We start from the raw sequence: 16434 nt of genomic DNA, 5'->3' as shown, positions 1-16434 counted from the left end.
TTGTCAGTTTAAAGGAAGATAGCAGAAAATTACACTATAAGAAACATAGATAAAATTCCAACCTTGATGGATTTGTGATAAGATTTCAGGACCAGATAGGTATATTTGTCAACATAGTAACGGGGCTAGGAATCTTTCAGTCCTTGCCTCATATACATGATGTTTTATACTTTTGAATGCCCAATTTGCAGTTTTGAGCTGACAGCTCAGAAAATAGTTATACAACAAAATAAGAGGTCCATGGTAAAAATGCCAAACAAATCATCTTTCAGCACCACCACATATTGCTATTATGACTTTATGAGACCATACAAGGGCAAGAACAAGTCCAGGAAGCATGTTGTCTGGTGCCAACACACGCTTTAACAAAAGTAACCCAGACCCAAGATTAGGGTCCCTTACCATGACTGCAAATAAACACCTTGTAATGCTACCCCAGCACACAAGTGATTACAAACAATCTTACGACAAGCATTCTCTAATGTTGCACACAAGTGATACGGCAAGCATTTCAAATATATAAATGCCTAACAGCTCCCGGGTGCCACTACACCCTCATGAACAGTAAATTCGTAAAAAAAAATTGAAAACAAATCAAAAAAAACTGAAACTTACAGGGATCAAAGGTTATCAAAGGTTTGATGCTCCTGCAAAGTTTCAGCAACAAATAACCTTTGTGGAGTCCTCACCAAAAAAAACAAAATCACTGCTCAAAAATGTACATAAACTTTGAACAATGATTTTGTTTTTTTATTTGAGTCCTCTTCGAGTGTTATTTTTAGCTAAAACTTTGCAAGATCATCAAAAGTTTCATGATGTTCGATGTCCCAAAGTTTCAGATTTTTTTGATTTTTTTAAATTTGTTTTGAACTTACTGTTTATAGAGGGCACCCGGGTGCTGAAAATCCTGTCTCTTTCAAATATCAGTTATGGCCTAAGGAATAAATCATGCAGCTAACACCACTACACAACTATACCAAACACGATGTACAGTAAATCACAAAATTTTGTAACCCCAACAAGTGCACCACACAGATCCTCTAAAGGTCAAAAGGCAAACCTTTCAGGATTATCCTTGAGGGCAGGGAATGTGGGAGGCCAAATCATCATAAAAGGATGGACGCCGCCATAACATCGATCATCATCTGTCTCCTCATATACTTTACGCAGTGTCCTGCACTTGATATCCAAGTAGAATATGTATCGAGAAACCTCTAAAAATACAAACTGAGCATCGTCTCCCACCTTCCCTATACGCACATACGGGTGATCTTTCTTCCCCAAAATAGCACGCATCTCATGCAAATAGATGGTATCTACCAGCAGCCAGTTGCCTCCCTTGTGGAGCCATACACAAAGTTGAAACTCCTTGGGACGGACATGAATGAGATATACACCAGAAGCATCATTGGTCTGTGACAACATGATTTCTGAAGAGGCATACTCCACTCCTTGTGGGAGGTGAATCGTGGAGAAACTTGAGTCTGTCAAATCCAGGACAATAATGTCGTCACTTTGGGCGGCAGCCATATAGATTTTGTTGTGGACGAGCACAGGCTTTGGCCTTGGCTGCGGATAATGGAGCTGGCTTGTGGCCAAGGTAAGCATGCACCAGGCACCATCTTGCAACATATATACGCGCACCATGACCTTATTTGCCTCCTTGGCAAGCTCCACCAACAAATAAAAATAGGACAGACCAAGGCCATCGCCTTCTTCTTTGGAGAGGATTTCAGCGAGAATGTAGTAAATTCCGATCTCGGCACAAGGGAGTGGTGGAATGAAGGGCATATCTCTCTCAGGGCACAACAGGTGGTAGACTTGATACGTCCATACTCCTTCTCGTCGGCCGCTGGTTAAGACATTGCCGTTGCGGCAGTCCTCAATGTTGATGTAGTAGGCAAACCTGCAGCTCGCAAGGTGGCGGACGACGACGGCAAGCTCCGGGGTTTGAGGCTGCATCGGGATGAAGCGTGCACGCTCGAAAAAAGCATAGAAGCCGAGGAGGCGGGGCGGGTGGATCTTGCGGAAGCGGCGGATGAACCGGCGGTCGGAGGCGTGGTGGAACCAGCGCCTGCAGACGAGTGCGGCGCGGACGAGCGTGGTGGGGAACGCGACATGGAGGAGGATCTCAACGAGGAGGTCGTCGTCATCAAGCACCTTGGATACCGTGACCGCAATCGATGTTGGGGTGTGCCCCTGTAACTCGAGATGCACGCATGATTTCTCCTCCTCCCTGGAAAATCGGCAAACGCAGAGCGGCGTCAGACAAATTCCTCCGGCCAACAATGTTGCTGCAGTTAATACATCCAATGCTGCAAGAACAGAAACAAACTGCGCGCAATGAAAATGAAATCTTACGGTTGGGGGATCTCATTCTCATCAGCATCCATCATCGATCCCCCTCTCTCTCACGGCTTCTTACTGCCGCCGCTCCACTACAAGCAAGTAGTAAGATGTAAGCTATGGTTTCCACGAGAGAAGTAAAGAAAAGAAATCGGTGGATCTCTAAGACGGAAGGAAGGAGATAGAAAGCCGGACCTCAAATCGGGAGGCAAAGCAGTGGCCGCCGACGGGGATGGAGACGGAGACGGGGACGGGGACGGTGTCAAGCTGCCGGCTGAACGGCGGCGCACGCCCTGTCCTTCCCTTCAGGTAGGGCAATGAGCTTTTTTCTTCTTTTTTTTTTTTTTTTGAGGGAAAGGTAGGGCTATGAGCTAGGAGGGGGGCGAGTGATCTGGGCCAGGAGAGGAAGATAGAGGCAACGTACCAGTTAGTCTTATGTCCAGCCCGGTCCAATTAACAGTTTTATTTCTTCCTGGGCTAAGAGAAGAAGATAACCTTTTTCTTGTTTTTTTTATTTACGTATTTTCCTTTGTTTCTCATCTTTTTCCATTTTCCAATGTTTTATTTCGTGAACTTTTAAAAAAATTGGAACGCTATTCCAAACACGGGAATATTTTATGGAAATAGAGAAACATTATTTACATTTATTAATATATTGGAAATTTATGAATAGTTTTTGAAATTCAGGGAAAATTTTAAAATTCATGAAAATATTATGAAATACAGGAATATTTTTAAAATCCAGAATTTTTTTAATTACACAAATAATTATAAAACTCATGACCATTATAAATCCAGGAACAATTCTCAGTTTCTTGTATATTTTTGAAATTCGGAACATTTTTTGAAATGCAGAAAGAAATATAAATTTGTAATAAATTCGGAATATTTTAAAAATCCATGAATAGTAGTTATAAAAATCCATGAATATAAATCTGTAACGAATTCTCATTGTTGTGGGGCCACGACAGCATGGTTGCGGCACGTCGTCGTCGCTGAAGTGAGAAAAGAGAAGTGAAGAAGACTAGAAGAGAGTGAGCTCGAGGAGAGTGAGTGATGGAGGAGGACAGTGAGCTGACCGGCCGCTTTAACCTGGTCCGACCAGGTCATGACGGGCCAACGAGATGACGGCCGCCGGGTGCCAGCCGTTAGGCCTCAGCGACACGTGGCCCTGAAATGTGGGCCACAGTTGTCAGTTTTCTGTTTAAAACGAGCAAAACGGTCATCAACGAAAAGTTATAGTTTCTAGGGACAAATTATCAAAAATCTGGTAGTTTTTTGTAAAAATTTTGGAAGTGATAGTTCTATGGGATGGTCACCCCTAAACTGATAGTTTTTTGTCAAATACTCCCTAGTTGCCTATCCTAACGATACAAAATAAAGTAAAATTAGGTGTCCCTCCTAATAATACTAATAAGTTAGTGAACAAATGTTCTAGATTACGAAAAGATAAGAGCCACTCGATAGCGAACCAATCTATGATTGGATGGTTAGGAGGACAGTGGCATCCTCGGCTTATCAGGGTTTAAGTCCTAGACTTTTGATGTTGGTGCTCGCATTATTCCTAAATTTATTTCAGTCTTCCGGTGATGTTCGTTCAATGAGAGGACATGTCTCCGTCGACTGCGAGACGCCAAAGATAGGGTGTACATGCGTGCGTTCGTAAAGATGAGTGTATATGAACGACTTCGATTGTATTGTGTTTAAGAAAAAAGAACAACCGGTCTAGTCGTCTGTGTCCGTCAATAAAAATAGGATACCTCCTTGCGGTAGATGGATTCCCTTCCACCAGAGGCGGCCGGTGGCAGGTCGATCTGCCCCCTTCCCCGCCATCTACCACCACCATCCTCGCGGCTCCCTCCCTTACCTCAACCCGATTGACATCTAACCCCTCCCTCACTTCTATGAGCACAGCGTGCTCCGTGTTACATATAATCTTGCTGCATGAAGGCAGTGTACGAATAATATCAGAGGATGTCAGCAGTGCATGTATCCATGGAGAGTAGAAATATCTTGAGCAGTAAAAATATCAACAGACGTCGGCAAGGCTGGTTAGCTTAGTAGCTAAGGTACCTGCGTGTAGTGAATATGTTTGAGTTGTAATCAAGTACTACCTTCTAGCATGTGTGTACGTGGTACTAGCTAGTTTCTAGGTGTGTGAGGTGGATGTCCTAGGTGTGTGAGGTGGCTGTACACGTGCAGCACCAACCTATCTTGTAATCCCCTATAAAAGGGCATGCATCCATCTCTTGTAAACCCAAGCAATGAAGCTTCAAAGTTAGTAGTGTACGTGAGCCTTCCCAGTGCAAGTGTGTGTGCATTAATCCTGAGAGAGCTAGTTACTTTTAGTTATCTAACACTCCGTCGGTGGCAACGGCAGCCTCCTTCTTACCGGATCAAGGCGCGGAGGTCCATGCTCCCCTCATCTGGTCAGACACAACAGAGCACAATTCTTCCTTGCCATTCTGCTACATGTACGAACTGAAGCTGGTTGTGTACACTCAGGTTGCTTTTTTAGAGAGAAAACACTCTGGTTGCAGGTAGAATCAGAAATCAAAGTCCACAGAGATGCATATGTCATGGGCGAATGCATGATGTGATAGAATTCAGAGGACCTTCAGACTTGGTTCTCTGCTGGGTGTGAAGTGTTTTGCCGAGATGCAGATTCAGAGGATTTTTTCTTTCAAATTTGTACGTGCTCCGCAGTTCAGAACTGGTTTTACTTTTCCTTAAAGAAACTAATTAAAAAAATTGCTGGCTGCTAGCTGGCGCTGGTTCAGGCTGATGTGTGATCCTCCAAACGAAGGAGCAGACATCCATTGAGAAGAAATTCATCCAAGCTCTCAAGTTGAAGTCAAACTGGCCAGCTACATTTCAAAAGTAACATCTACTCCCTTTGTCTCAAAATATAAGATTTCGTGGTCTAGATATATACTGAGATAAAGGGGGTATATAATACAGTAACTAAGATGATAGTTTATTGTGTAAACTGGAAGAAATCACACACAATAGATGCAGTTGGTAATTTGGAAATAAAGGCAGAGGTTTAAATTGAGAACTGGGACTAATTGGTTCATAATTTATAGGGAAAAGTATATTTTTCATCCCCGAATTCTTCCCAAAGTATAGAAATGATCCCTCAACTTCAAAACCGGCAAACATTGGTCCCTCAACTTCTCATAGCGGATTAGTTTAGTCCCCTGAACTCAACAAAAGCGGTTTTGTGCTGACTTGGCATGTTTTTGACCGGTTTTCACCCACGTGGCAAGCTTCTTCGTCCTTCCTATTTTAAAATTTTAATCCAGCTAGGCGTTTCGTCAAATAGCTGGCACGCGCCGAGCAGTAGGAGAAGGAGGGAGTTGTTGAGCTTATGTGGCAGAGCTTGCATTCACCTGCGAATGCGATCGGGAGTTCAGGACCTTGTGCGAGCATCCACAAGTACGTGCGCCTTGCCAGCGACGCTAAACATCTCCTCGCCGCTTCAGGCGCCCAGGTCATGTTCGTCACCGATGTCGACGAGCTTGACCGCCCCAGCATCATCCTCTTGTAGAGCTTGAGTACGAGGCAGTGGTCGCGCACGGCGAGCCTTTGCCAGAACTTGCATCGGACCGTCGGTTGGCCGGGTGTACCCAGCGTGGTCGCCGTGTCCGCGCAGCTGGAGCGTGACGACGCAGGTTTCACGTGGTCCGCCCGATCGAGGGGATGCCTTTCGAGCCGGGCGTCCCTGGTGTGCAAGATACAACACGGAGTGCAGTGCAGTGCAGTCCCGGCTGTACCTTGGCACTTTGCCGCCTACATGCAGTGCACGACCCGGGAGCTGCTCGGCAACGGCAATGCATCCATGGTGCTACAGGCTCGCCGCCACGCGCCCACGCCGCTGCTACCCGTGAGCACAATCCCACCTCGGCCAGTCGGCCCTGCTGGTCCCGTGAGCCACACAGGCTTCACGCCTGCCTCTGCTCCTCTTGCTCGGCGCGCGCCAACCGCTCGACCAAATGCCCAACAGAGTTAAAATGTGAAGGAAGAAGAAAATTGCCACATGGGGTCAAAACTATGCCAAGTCAGCATAAAAACCACTTTTGTTGAGTGAGGGGACTAAACAAATCCTGTTTAAAAAGTTGAGGGACCAATGTTTGCCGGTTTCAAAGTTGAGGGACCATTTCTATACTTTGAGAAGAGTTCAGGGACAAAAAATATACTTTTCCCTAATTTATACATGCCCCCTACATGAATACGCAGTCTTTGTCATAAGATTTCCAAAAAAAAAAAATTCATCTGAATTATAATCTTTTAAAAGTAGAGTAAGAACAAGATGTTGTCTATCAGTTTTAACCAGGTGCAGAATTTCGTTTGGTATCAATATATCTATTGGGAGATAGAAAGAATATGAGGATCATCATGTTTCCAGTATGAGACGTGGCTCAGCGATAATTGCATCACCAACGCCAAGCCCACCTAGTTCACTAAAAGCAATAAGCAGGAGATCACCACGATGCATATCGCCATCACATTCAAACCCAAATATCTGGGAGCTGCGGTCTGGACATGATTAACAGGGCAGGGCAAAGTCAAGCCCCAGTGTGGTGGCGGCAGCAATGGTGGCCTGCAGGCCACCGGGCTAGCAGCATGGCATGCAGTAGTGTGCAGCGTTTCACGGTGGTGCGCTTGTAGCGGCTGTGGATGATGAAGTACTGGACCTGCGGCTGCGGTGGACGACCATCCGCAAGATCTACATCATCATCTTTGGGTCAGTTCACCATAATAGCCATTCTGCGATACGAGGTTGTTCCAATATTATGTTTCCTGATTATTTACACATGGGACTATTAGTGCTGATGCTACAACTGAAGCCTAGAAATTTCTATTTACCATGCACGACCAACTATGCTGCCAAGAGCTGACATCTAGCTTGCACACATTAGCAGTAATTTATATACATGTTTGAAACTGATTTATTGGGATAAAATAAACGTATTTTCCACGGGTTTTTAAACTGAGTGATTCACAGTTTCCAGAGTGATGGTTTGAGGTCTGTTAGTTACTTTTTCTTAAGTGTGGTTACTGTCTCTTTAACACAGGGTATCCCCTGATCTTCATTTTAGTTGCTCTCCTCAAAGACATGGTCACTTTTTTTTCTTGAAAAAGAGAAGACATGTCACGTCTATAAAGGTTGTTAAAGTTTGATATGCTTTTCTTTACATAAATGGGTGATCTACTCTACTCCACTGTACCTTATGTTCTCTTGTATTACCAGGAGAATTTGTTGGCTGTCCCTCCAATTGCTGAATCTGGAGATAAATGTGCACTATTTTACACATATTTTCAACCCAGATAAACAAGATTTTATGATATCCCTGAGTTTTTGTGGTGGCACAGAGCCACGAAGCGTTTCTTCCCTGTGTCACCCCTCCACATCTTAATAACAACTCATGTGAAGGTTGGCCCAGCCTCCCTGAAACTTACATTAACATCACATTCTCAACTGAGATGATGACACATATCTATGTATGTTATATGTGGATGAACAACAAGTAGATAAGTCTTGTTCACGTCCGTCCTGATGTACACATGTAGTTCTATTCTAGGATTTGAGTCTTGATTTTATTAAATGAATATGTCGATAAGATAGGTTGTTGGTGAAGGATAGGTTGCATAGATCTGTAGGTCTTAAGGATGCTATTATTTAGATTTTTCAGTGTGGAAGATGCGTGATTGAATTCATTGCTCACTGCACCGACACCAATCTCATGTTTAGGCTGTACGTGCTCATTTGGGCATGATCAATCTACAGTTAAAGTTTTAAGTCCAACAATCCACCTTCAAAAACAACTAAGCAGAAGCTAAAGCATCCTCAAATGTAATGGAGAAATCTTCAAAGCAGTATGCTATCCTTTTGTGATGGTATAATTTACAGGGTTGTTCCAGGTAAATGAATCTGTCTAATATTTGTTTTCCTTTCATTCATTTTTTTCATACAAGGAGATAGCGCAGTCACCCTCAAGGCGACAAATCTTACATTTTCTGTATTGTCACATTACATAAAACTAAAACCTTCATGATCCCACTGACGCTCATCCTAACGCCCAGCCGCGGCAAGTGTACAGTTTACATAAATACTTGCAGTCATTAGGTTAACCATCTATACATTGTTTTATGTGTTACATATGTTGTCTCCCTACCTTATATGGATATAAATACTAAGGCAAAACCAACCTTATAGAATAAATACTAGGGCCAACACATTTTTCCTTATAGGTTCATAGTCACTTCTATGTCATTTCTGAATTTGCCGACTCAAGGAAAAAGAATCTCCACTATGAGAAGTGCTCTATTGGTTTGGTTGTACAACTCTGAATTTTCAAATATGGTCAGAGGTGACTTTGTGCTTCGGTGACATCTTCAAGAAATACTAGCACATTTATACAAGATCAAACATAAAGGCCATTGCGAAATTGGTGTGTTTTACTTTTGTTTTGAGGCGATTTGTTGTATGATGGAAAAGGGCATTACTATTGGAGTGAGACCCAACATATATCTATTGGGATACAACCAACATCAATGTGAGATCAGATGCTTATACCAAAAAATTCAATTTAGTGAGCATAATTGAATCTTCTCTCCCGTTGCGACGCACGGGCATGTTTGCTAGTAATAATAAAGAGAATTGGGTTTTCGGTCGTCCGTCGTCGCTAGCAATTTTGCATAAAAGTCATCTTGTTTTATGAAAATTCAACCCTCGTGAGCACCACCGGCCGCGCCCTCCGTGGCCACGCTGCCTCCCACTGCGCACTACACCACACCTCCTCTGCCTCCGGGTCGTTCTTGACCCGGCGCTGGGCGGGGGCGTCTGCGGCTGCAGGGAGCATGAGGAGGACACGGAGGAGGTAGCCGCCGTCGTCGTTGCCGTGGACTCGTTGAGGTCGGAGCCGGTGCTCCACATCATGGTGGCCCCTGCCGTGCGGCGATTGTTGAGCTCGCTGGCCTGCTTGCTTGCTCTTCTCATGCGGTAGCTCCGCGTCTTGCTCCCTCTGTCGCTTTGCGCATATGGGTGAAGCACATATGCAGATAGATTTTTTTCGACAGATGCAGATAGATGGGGATGAGAAATAGAGATGGAGCTAGAGAAGAACCGAAATAGATGGAGACGGATGGGTAAGATTGTGGTTGTCCAGCGGTGGAGGTGGAGAGGATAATATGCTTAAGCAGTGGAGGCGTACATGTGTACGTGGTAGGCCGCCCGACGACATGTGATGGGGATTGGGGTGGAGATGAATGGATTTTTTAGAGGGGGATGGGGGGAGTACTCGTGCCGGCCCAACTGGTTTATCAGCGGTTAAACACGGGACTGTGGACAGATGCATCAGGAGATAGTATATATATATTTTTCTTGCGTTTGGGCCAAGCCTTAATAGTGCAAAAAGAAATACGGGAAATGAAATATAATCGTCCAAATCAAACAACCTTCGACACAAAAACTACATAATCAAAATCATTAAAAATCAAATCTTTTGATAATTTTATAAAATACTATACATGAATTGTTAACTCTAGAAGAGTATTTAAGAATCACATTCTATGTTTCTCCCGCTAAAAGACTATTCCATGAACGGAAATCCGCTGGTGCTCCTGGGAGAGCGCGCTCCTGCCATCGAAAAATATTTTTAAAGTGTGAAAAAAATTCCAAACAAAAGTTCGTCCCATATATCTCGACATTATATGTGTGCACGTCAAGTTTCAGAGAAAACCGACATTTTTTGTGGCTAACTTATCATTTTTTCGCGAAACGACTTCGTGAGCATGTACAATATCAAGATGTACACGCCAAATTTTTGTTTAGTATTTTTTTAACATTCTATAATTTGTTTAAAACACATTTTAAAAATCAGGAGCGCACGCTCGCATGCGCCAAAACGCCACTCTCATTTCGTGAACCACTACTCTTTTATTTAATGAAGTAGGGAGCTTAAGTATGCATCAATGAAGGACGTTAGGGTGGCAACAAAACCGCAGATGCGCCTTATAGAGATGAGGGTAATCTTATTTCAACGTTTGTCAGATCTGAATATAAATGAAGCATAGTGGCACATGAAGCAAGTTTTATAAAAAAAATCTGTCTATTGCAACGCACGGGCATATGTACTAGTAAACAAATAAATAAAGATGAACAACGCTATATGGACATAAGCTCCAGACTCATTTCTCATCGCTCCATTCCACACCACATGTCATCCTTGTAGAGATTTGAAGGCATAACTGCTTCAGGGGCGGATTCATTACTTGTATTCCATAACAGTTTTAAATAATTGAGTAAAAAACATTATGGGAAACTCATAATTCATAAAAAAAACACCAATGTATGGAGCATTTAGTTTTAGAAAATTGAACCTTTAGACACTTTTGGGATGGCGGAGTTGGATGATTTTTTTTTCTAATTACGTGAGCAGTATGCCAAATTTTACTCCATGTGCTAGTAAGTAGATGACGTCCTGAACATATATACGACATACCACACTAAAAATATATTAGCACAAAGTGCTCATATGAGCTATGATACTACAAAAATATTTTCCATGACACAAAATTATAGAACCTTTGACCAAAGGAAAACACACCATATTACCAATATAGTACCTCCGTTCTTAAATATATGTCGTTGTGGCAGTTGGTAGTAGTTATTATCTGTTGCATAGTATTTTATCAATTATTAAGATAACTTAAGTAACCATGCGGCAAAATAAAATCAATTGTAATACGTTCAATAAGATAACTCGAAATGGACTGCATGAAGAAAAAAATTACACCAGTTTACCTGCCCAAAAAGTAGGAGCCCCCAGGTTCCACCAAGTGTGTCTCCTGAGTTGTGTAGAATTCTAGTGTGCACCTTGCAACATTGTTAATTTAACGCGACCTAACGAGGGAGCTGTTGGGGATTTATTTACCTGCAACGTGGAATTGAATAAGAAAAGGAATAATTGTTAGGGAGCTGTTGGGGATTAATTTACTTGCAACATGGAATTGATTAAGGCTGGTTGTAATGGGGAGTATCATATACTAGTATCATGTATATGATACTAGTGTATGATACTACCCCCTAATGCATAGTATCATATATTAGTATTATGTAGTACCATATTTATTGCCATGCATGACACAAAGTAGCATAGCATTTAATATGATACGGTATCATGATATGATACTACACCCTTTCTTTCTTCATTTAATGCTATGACACCTCATCAAAATTACCTAGTTGGCATGCATGATACTAGCTATGATACTACCATTACGACCAGACTAAGAAAAGGAATTGAGTAATGAGACAATGAGCTGTGACCAAATACCGAACGCTAGAAGCCAATGGAGCTGAGCGCGACTGCTGGCTAATCACATCGCCAAACCAGCCATCAGTTAGTCATTCATCCTCCTCCATTGCAAGCAACCTCACTCCTTCACGGGTCAGAACTTTCACAATACATACGTAGATCATGGAGGGAGCGGACAATAGGCCGGAAGTAGTGATCAATTACCATACCAAGAGTGCTGCGACCGCCCGAAACATTGCAAGCGCTGCAGGGTTCTTTGCGTTGTTGTGGTCTTTTTTTCTCATCTCTGGTTATTCTTTTTTTTTCTATAATAAAATTTAATATTCCAAGTATGTTCATTTCTCCACTCTGGCTGTCCTCTGGTTTTTAAAGAAGTCTTTGTGTTTATACATTTGTAATCTTATGCCTCACTAACACAAGACAAAACAGGATTCTGCTGGAAATGAAAATCGGTACGTCTTGGGATTATCTGGCAGAAATGCACATATTACGTTTGAGTAAGGGACACACATATCAGCTTAAGGGGGCAAGCCGATGCCTGCACTCGGGGAGTATATTTTTCGTGTTCATAGGGCTCATTGTGAAGATAATTGTTGCAATCTGTATAGCATTGCCCATCATATTCATCGGTCCATTTATGACCCTGGCGCTACCAGTGGTACGTCTCGTCCAACGGGATTACGGTGATGCTGGTGGAGATGCTGCAACCAAAGCAAAACTGGACGCTGCAATGATCATCTTCTATGTTCTTGTTACCTTTCAGAGTTTGTCTATCTTTCTCTGGATACTTGTTGATGGATCTGAAAAGCAGATGTTGGTGAGCAAACAATCTGGATTTGGGGTTTGGGGTCCTAAAATTGTACTGAAATACCAGTTAAAAACCAGAGCCAAGTATCTGAAGGATGGATTTTTGCCCGACGACTGGAACTTGATCACATTCAGTGTTGGACTGCTGGAGTCTGCAACCTGGGATGGCCATCTAGATGGAGCAAGGGTATTAGACACTTTAGCCATGCAAGGTATAAATATAAGACGAGGGCTACTATCTTCAAGCCAAGCCATTCAGAGTTTGCTCGACGTGATTATCGTCCCCACAAGAACAGACGACCCTGAGATTAGAGAGCGTGCCGCAAGGATTGTAGCAGATCTGGCCAGAGAGCTGCGTATAGCCCAGTTTTCGGATGTATTGAGATGCATATGCTGCTTACTTGAGAGCTGCAATAAATATAGTGCTCCAGAAGTTTCTCATCCGTCAGAGAATTTTGAGCAAACTCTTGATAAAACTGCCTACAAGGTGTCAGTAGAAACATTAGAGAATGGTCACCACCAAGAAGATGTCCACTTGTCATTGGCGATCACCGAGCAAACTGACCATAAACAAGTCGTCAATCTATCATCAGACAAGTCTCCCAAAAGAAGATCGACAAGGACCAAAAGGAATAGAAATAAGTACCACTACTCATATGTACCAAAAGGAACAAAAGAGATGATCTCTCAAGGACTGGTGATTCTTAAGAGGCTCACACAAGACGAAGAAAACTGCATAGAGATAATCAGACACCAAAGGCTCCTCAATAAGATCATATTACCATTGAACCACCAAGACTTCCTCAGAAATGGATGCGACCATACATGGGTTGACATGCTAAGCAGTTCCCTCACAGTGTTGAACAGGCTTATTAGTGTTGGACCTGCAGAGGACGCCACAAGGCTGCGCCATGATATGTCGCGCAACACAGTAGCTATCCACAATTTGTTGAGTATTTTGGAGGTTGACCGTAAAGGTGCCTTCTTGGAACTATGTGGACAAGCCATAGAGAGTCTTGCAGAGCTAGCAACTGTTGATCCTTTCAGAAAACTAGCTTTTGATGAATCTGCGAGCATGAAAGAAATGTTTGCCAAGAGGTTGATGTGCATCTTCCTTGAGGATAGGATCGGAAATGATGTAGTGGCAGAAGAAGACCAAGAGAAACACAAGAAAGTGAGGAGAAAAGCAGGGGAAGCACTTGCCAGATTGCTTCGCATCCCAAGTGCAAGAGGTAACACTGATGCTTTGATTTCCGCAGCAAGTGCTAATGATGTTGATCTACTTCCCAATCGAGACATGATCAATCTGTTGACCAAGGTAACTCTCTAACGCTGCATCTACCTATTTTAATCTTATTCAAATTTCCCTGGTGTTTCTGTGCAGTTCTAACATACATAAACAGAGACAACATGGGTTTGTTTTGGTTCCATTTTATCTTCTCTGCATGCAATTTTCTCTCTAATTTTAGGAGTTATTGATCTAAAGCGAAATTTGTTTTGACTGAAGATGGGTAATCCTACAAATACATTATTCTTGTTTGATGAGTAATCTGCAGTACTCTGTTCTTTGTTTCTGTTTGTGAGGAATGCAGGCTATTCTCATTGTATCCAAATGCATGAGAGTCATATATGTTATGATTAAGCTGCACAAAAAAATGTTATGACTATAACATTTCTAATACTAACTTTGTGCTGAAAAAAATGTTCTAGGTTGTTAATCAAATATTATCTAAGAAAGGAGAAAAGGTTGCAGATGTGGCGACGCTGGCTGGTTCAAGCAATAGTATTCATGTAGAAATAGTTGCAGAAATCCAGCCTACAAACGTTGCTGACACAAACCAGCCTTCCAGTCAGGAAGATGATGAACAAGGCGAGGAAAGAAAATTGTTGGCGGCCATGTTATCCCTTACCGCGGCGATATGCAACAAAAATGTGATCAGTGGAGATGATTTTACTCGTGCCGTGCCTGACGATGCTACACTCATCAAGAAGCTCAAGGCGATAGTAGAAATGAACGAGAATGCAACGACTGAGGGCTGGAGAATGCTGAAGCTTGTGTGTCAGGTGGTTATAGCAATGGTTCAGCTCAAGCCCAGCTGCATCAGTGAGTTCAATGGGCATGGTTTCAAGGAAGCACTGTCCAAGGTTCTTGAGACCATGTCAGATGTTGATAACTGCATGCTCTTTGGTGGCGACGACCGCGAGGTGCCTGCCAGGTCCCTCGCTTATCTTGTGAAAGAGGCACAGGAGCTCTTGGCACAAGAGCAGGGTGACATAATCTTTACCTGATGGAGGTGGGACACTAGTAGAGTATATTATTCGGCTTTGTTTGTTGCAAAAGGTATGCTTGTGGAGATTGTCAGCCGAGTTTTGTTGCTGAAGGTACAATCTTGTTCCAAATGAATTATTCATCAACATCAACACCTTCATTGAGAACCTTTAATTCGTTATGTCTTTTATTTGTTCAATGTTTAAATATGTCTGTCGGTTCAGAGTATACTCTTCTGGCATACTGTTTCCTTAGCAACAAAGGTGATTGCAAATAAAATAGTTAGCGAATTGTATTTACAATTACAAAGGGATGCATGCACACACACACTCATACACAACAGGCATGCACAAAATCTACCTGAACCCGCAGCAGTAAAAAATATTCAGTCAGAAAGGAAACTGGGAAAATAGGAACAAGAATTGACATAAGCTCCAAAAATGTTTTTATAACCAACTCGAACTTGTGTGATAATAAGAATTGCAATTTTATGACTAACGCGAACTGACTTGCTACGCACTCAATGCCCAAAGTAGATTGTTATCACAAGAAAAAGAACCAAACAGAGAATGGAAGTGTGACTCTGTTCAAGAAAATATTCACCAAATTGGCTCTAGGACGCGCAAAGTAGTCATGGAAACACAAACATATTTCAGTTTTTAAGCACAACACAAGCAGCACTCTCCAGAAGAAGCAACAGAGAGGTTGCCTAGGAAAAATTGTCTCCAAACCAAACAAGTTTATTGCATCACAACTCTGCAGAAGAAGCAACAGAGATTGTGTGTCAAAAAATTTCTCCAAACCAAACGAATCTATTTGCATCAAAGTGACATCAACAGTCATGTAGCATAAAAAATTGTTGGCTCACTTGAGCCTTCTCTTCATGCCGAAAGGGCAGACCAATCGAGAGCTATCAGCCGAGTTAAAATTATTAGCAGCTGCACCAGTCACCTATGCCTATCACAACTGCTTCAGCAAGAATTTCTAGCACACATAAGGTTTTTTTTTACAGAAAAGGAGGATGTACCCCCGGCCTCAACGATGCATGCAACCATTTTATTAATTATTCCTAGAGACAATACAAAGTGATACATCAGTAAGCCTGAAGCCACCATCTTGGCAACGCTGTTGCTACTCCTATCCCCTTGATGAAGGTATGCCGAATGTCCGGGCCTAATACCAAATAGACATCGCACCAAAGCCTAACATCTAAAGCCGGATGCCCCATCCAAGCCACTACCTGGATTGGGTCACACACCAGTCCGGCACACTCCCAGTGAGCACCGCACGCTGCAAGGGCTGTCACCTCCATCTTCCATCGATCCATCCTCAGAGCAGAACTGACGCACCGACCTTGCCAGGCCTCTCTGCCATCGACGCCACCATGACGCCAGACAACTTTCTCCTCATGCGCGAGTCCATCTCCAATACGCGCCCATCGCCGAACCTCCGCGGCACCATGCCGCTGGGATCCGCCATCGTCCTTGCGGTAGATGTAACACCGCTCCTCCTCTTGTCCCCTCCAGCCAGCACGTGCTCCAAAACAATGCCCCCAGGAGGGACAACGACATCGAAGGTTCCATCATCATCCGATCCGGTAGACCCGGATCTAGGGTTTCCCCGGAGCATCACGAGTGGGGCGCCATGACCTACAACAACGATGCCTCAAGAAGGGAACGACGTCATAGA

The 16434-nt window shown here is 43.1% G+C and overlaps 2 protein-coding genes across 6 annotated transcripts in view; one reads left to right on the top strand and one right to left on the bottom strand.

Annotated features, from left to right (window-relative positions):
- Nucleotides 1–9349, bottom strand: part of LOC119293118 — a 10193-nt gene extending 844 nt beyond the window's left edge. The window contains exons 1-3 of the mRNA XM_037571680.1: nucleotides 9147–9349; nucleotides 5739–6070; nucleotides 1061–2315 (exon numbers count right to left, since the gene is read on the bottom strand). Of these exons, the coding sequence (XP_037427577.1) occupies nucleotides 1061–2315; nucleotides 5739–6070; nucleotides 9147–9349 (1790 nt within the window). The remainder of the gene's footprint in view (nucleotides 1–1060; nucleotides 2316–5738; nucleotides 6071–9146) is intronic.
- Nucleotides 4330–16434, top strand: part of LOC119292361 — a 15872-nt gene continuing 3767 nt past the window's right edge. Inside the window, exons 1-6 of one of the 5 annotated variants that reach the window (XR_005142952.1) lie at nucleotides 4330–4775; nucleotides 4852–5037; nucleotides 5112–5226; nucleotides 6673–7128; nucleotides 12099–13794; nucleotides 14187–14858. Coding sequence is in view for 4 of the 5 variants with exons in the window: in XM_037571212.1 (XP_037427109.1) it covers nucleotides 12112–13794; nucleotides 14187–14765 (2262 nt within the window). In the remaining variant the exon portion in view is untranslated. Of the gene's footprint in view, nucleotides 4776–4851; nucleotides 5038–5111; nucleotides 5227–6672; nucleotides 7129–12098; nucleotides 13795–14186; nucleotides 14961–16434 lie in introns of those variants that run through there. The other 4 variants (XM_037571212.1, XM_037571213.1, XM_037571211.1 and 1 more) reach the window with 4 other exon arrangements.

The sequence above is a fragment of the Triticum dicoccoides genome, chromosome 4B (assembly GCF_002162155.2).
Source record: "Triticum dicoccoides isolate Atlit2015 ecotype Zavitan chromosome 4B, WEW_v2.0, whole genome shotgun sequence".
NCBI classification, from domain to species: Eukaryota; Viridiplantae; Streptophyta; class Magnoliopsida; order Poales; family Poaceae; genus Triticum; species Triticum dicoccoides.
Note: the sequence above shows the minus strand (reverse complement) of the source record. Positions and strands in the feature narration are given on the sequence as shown.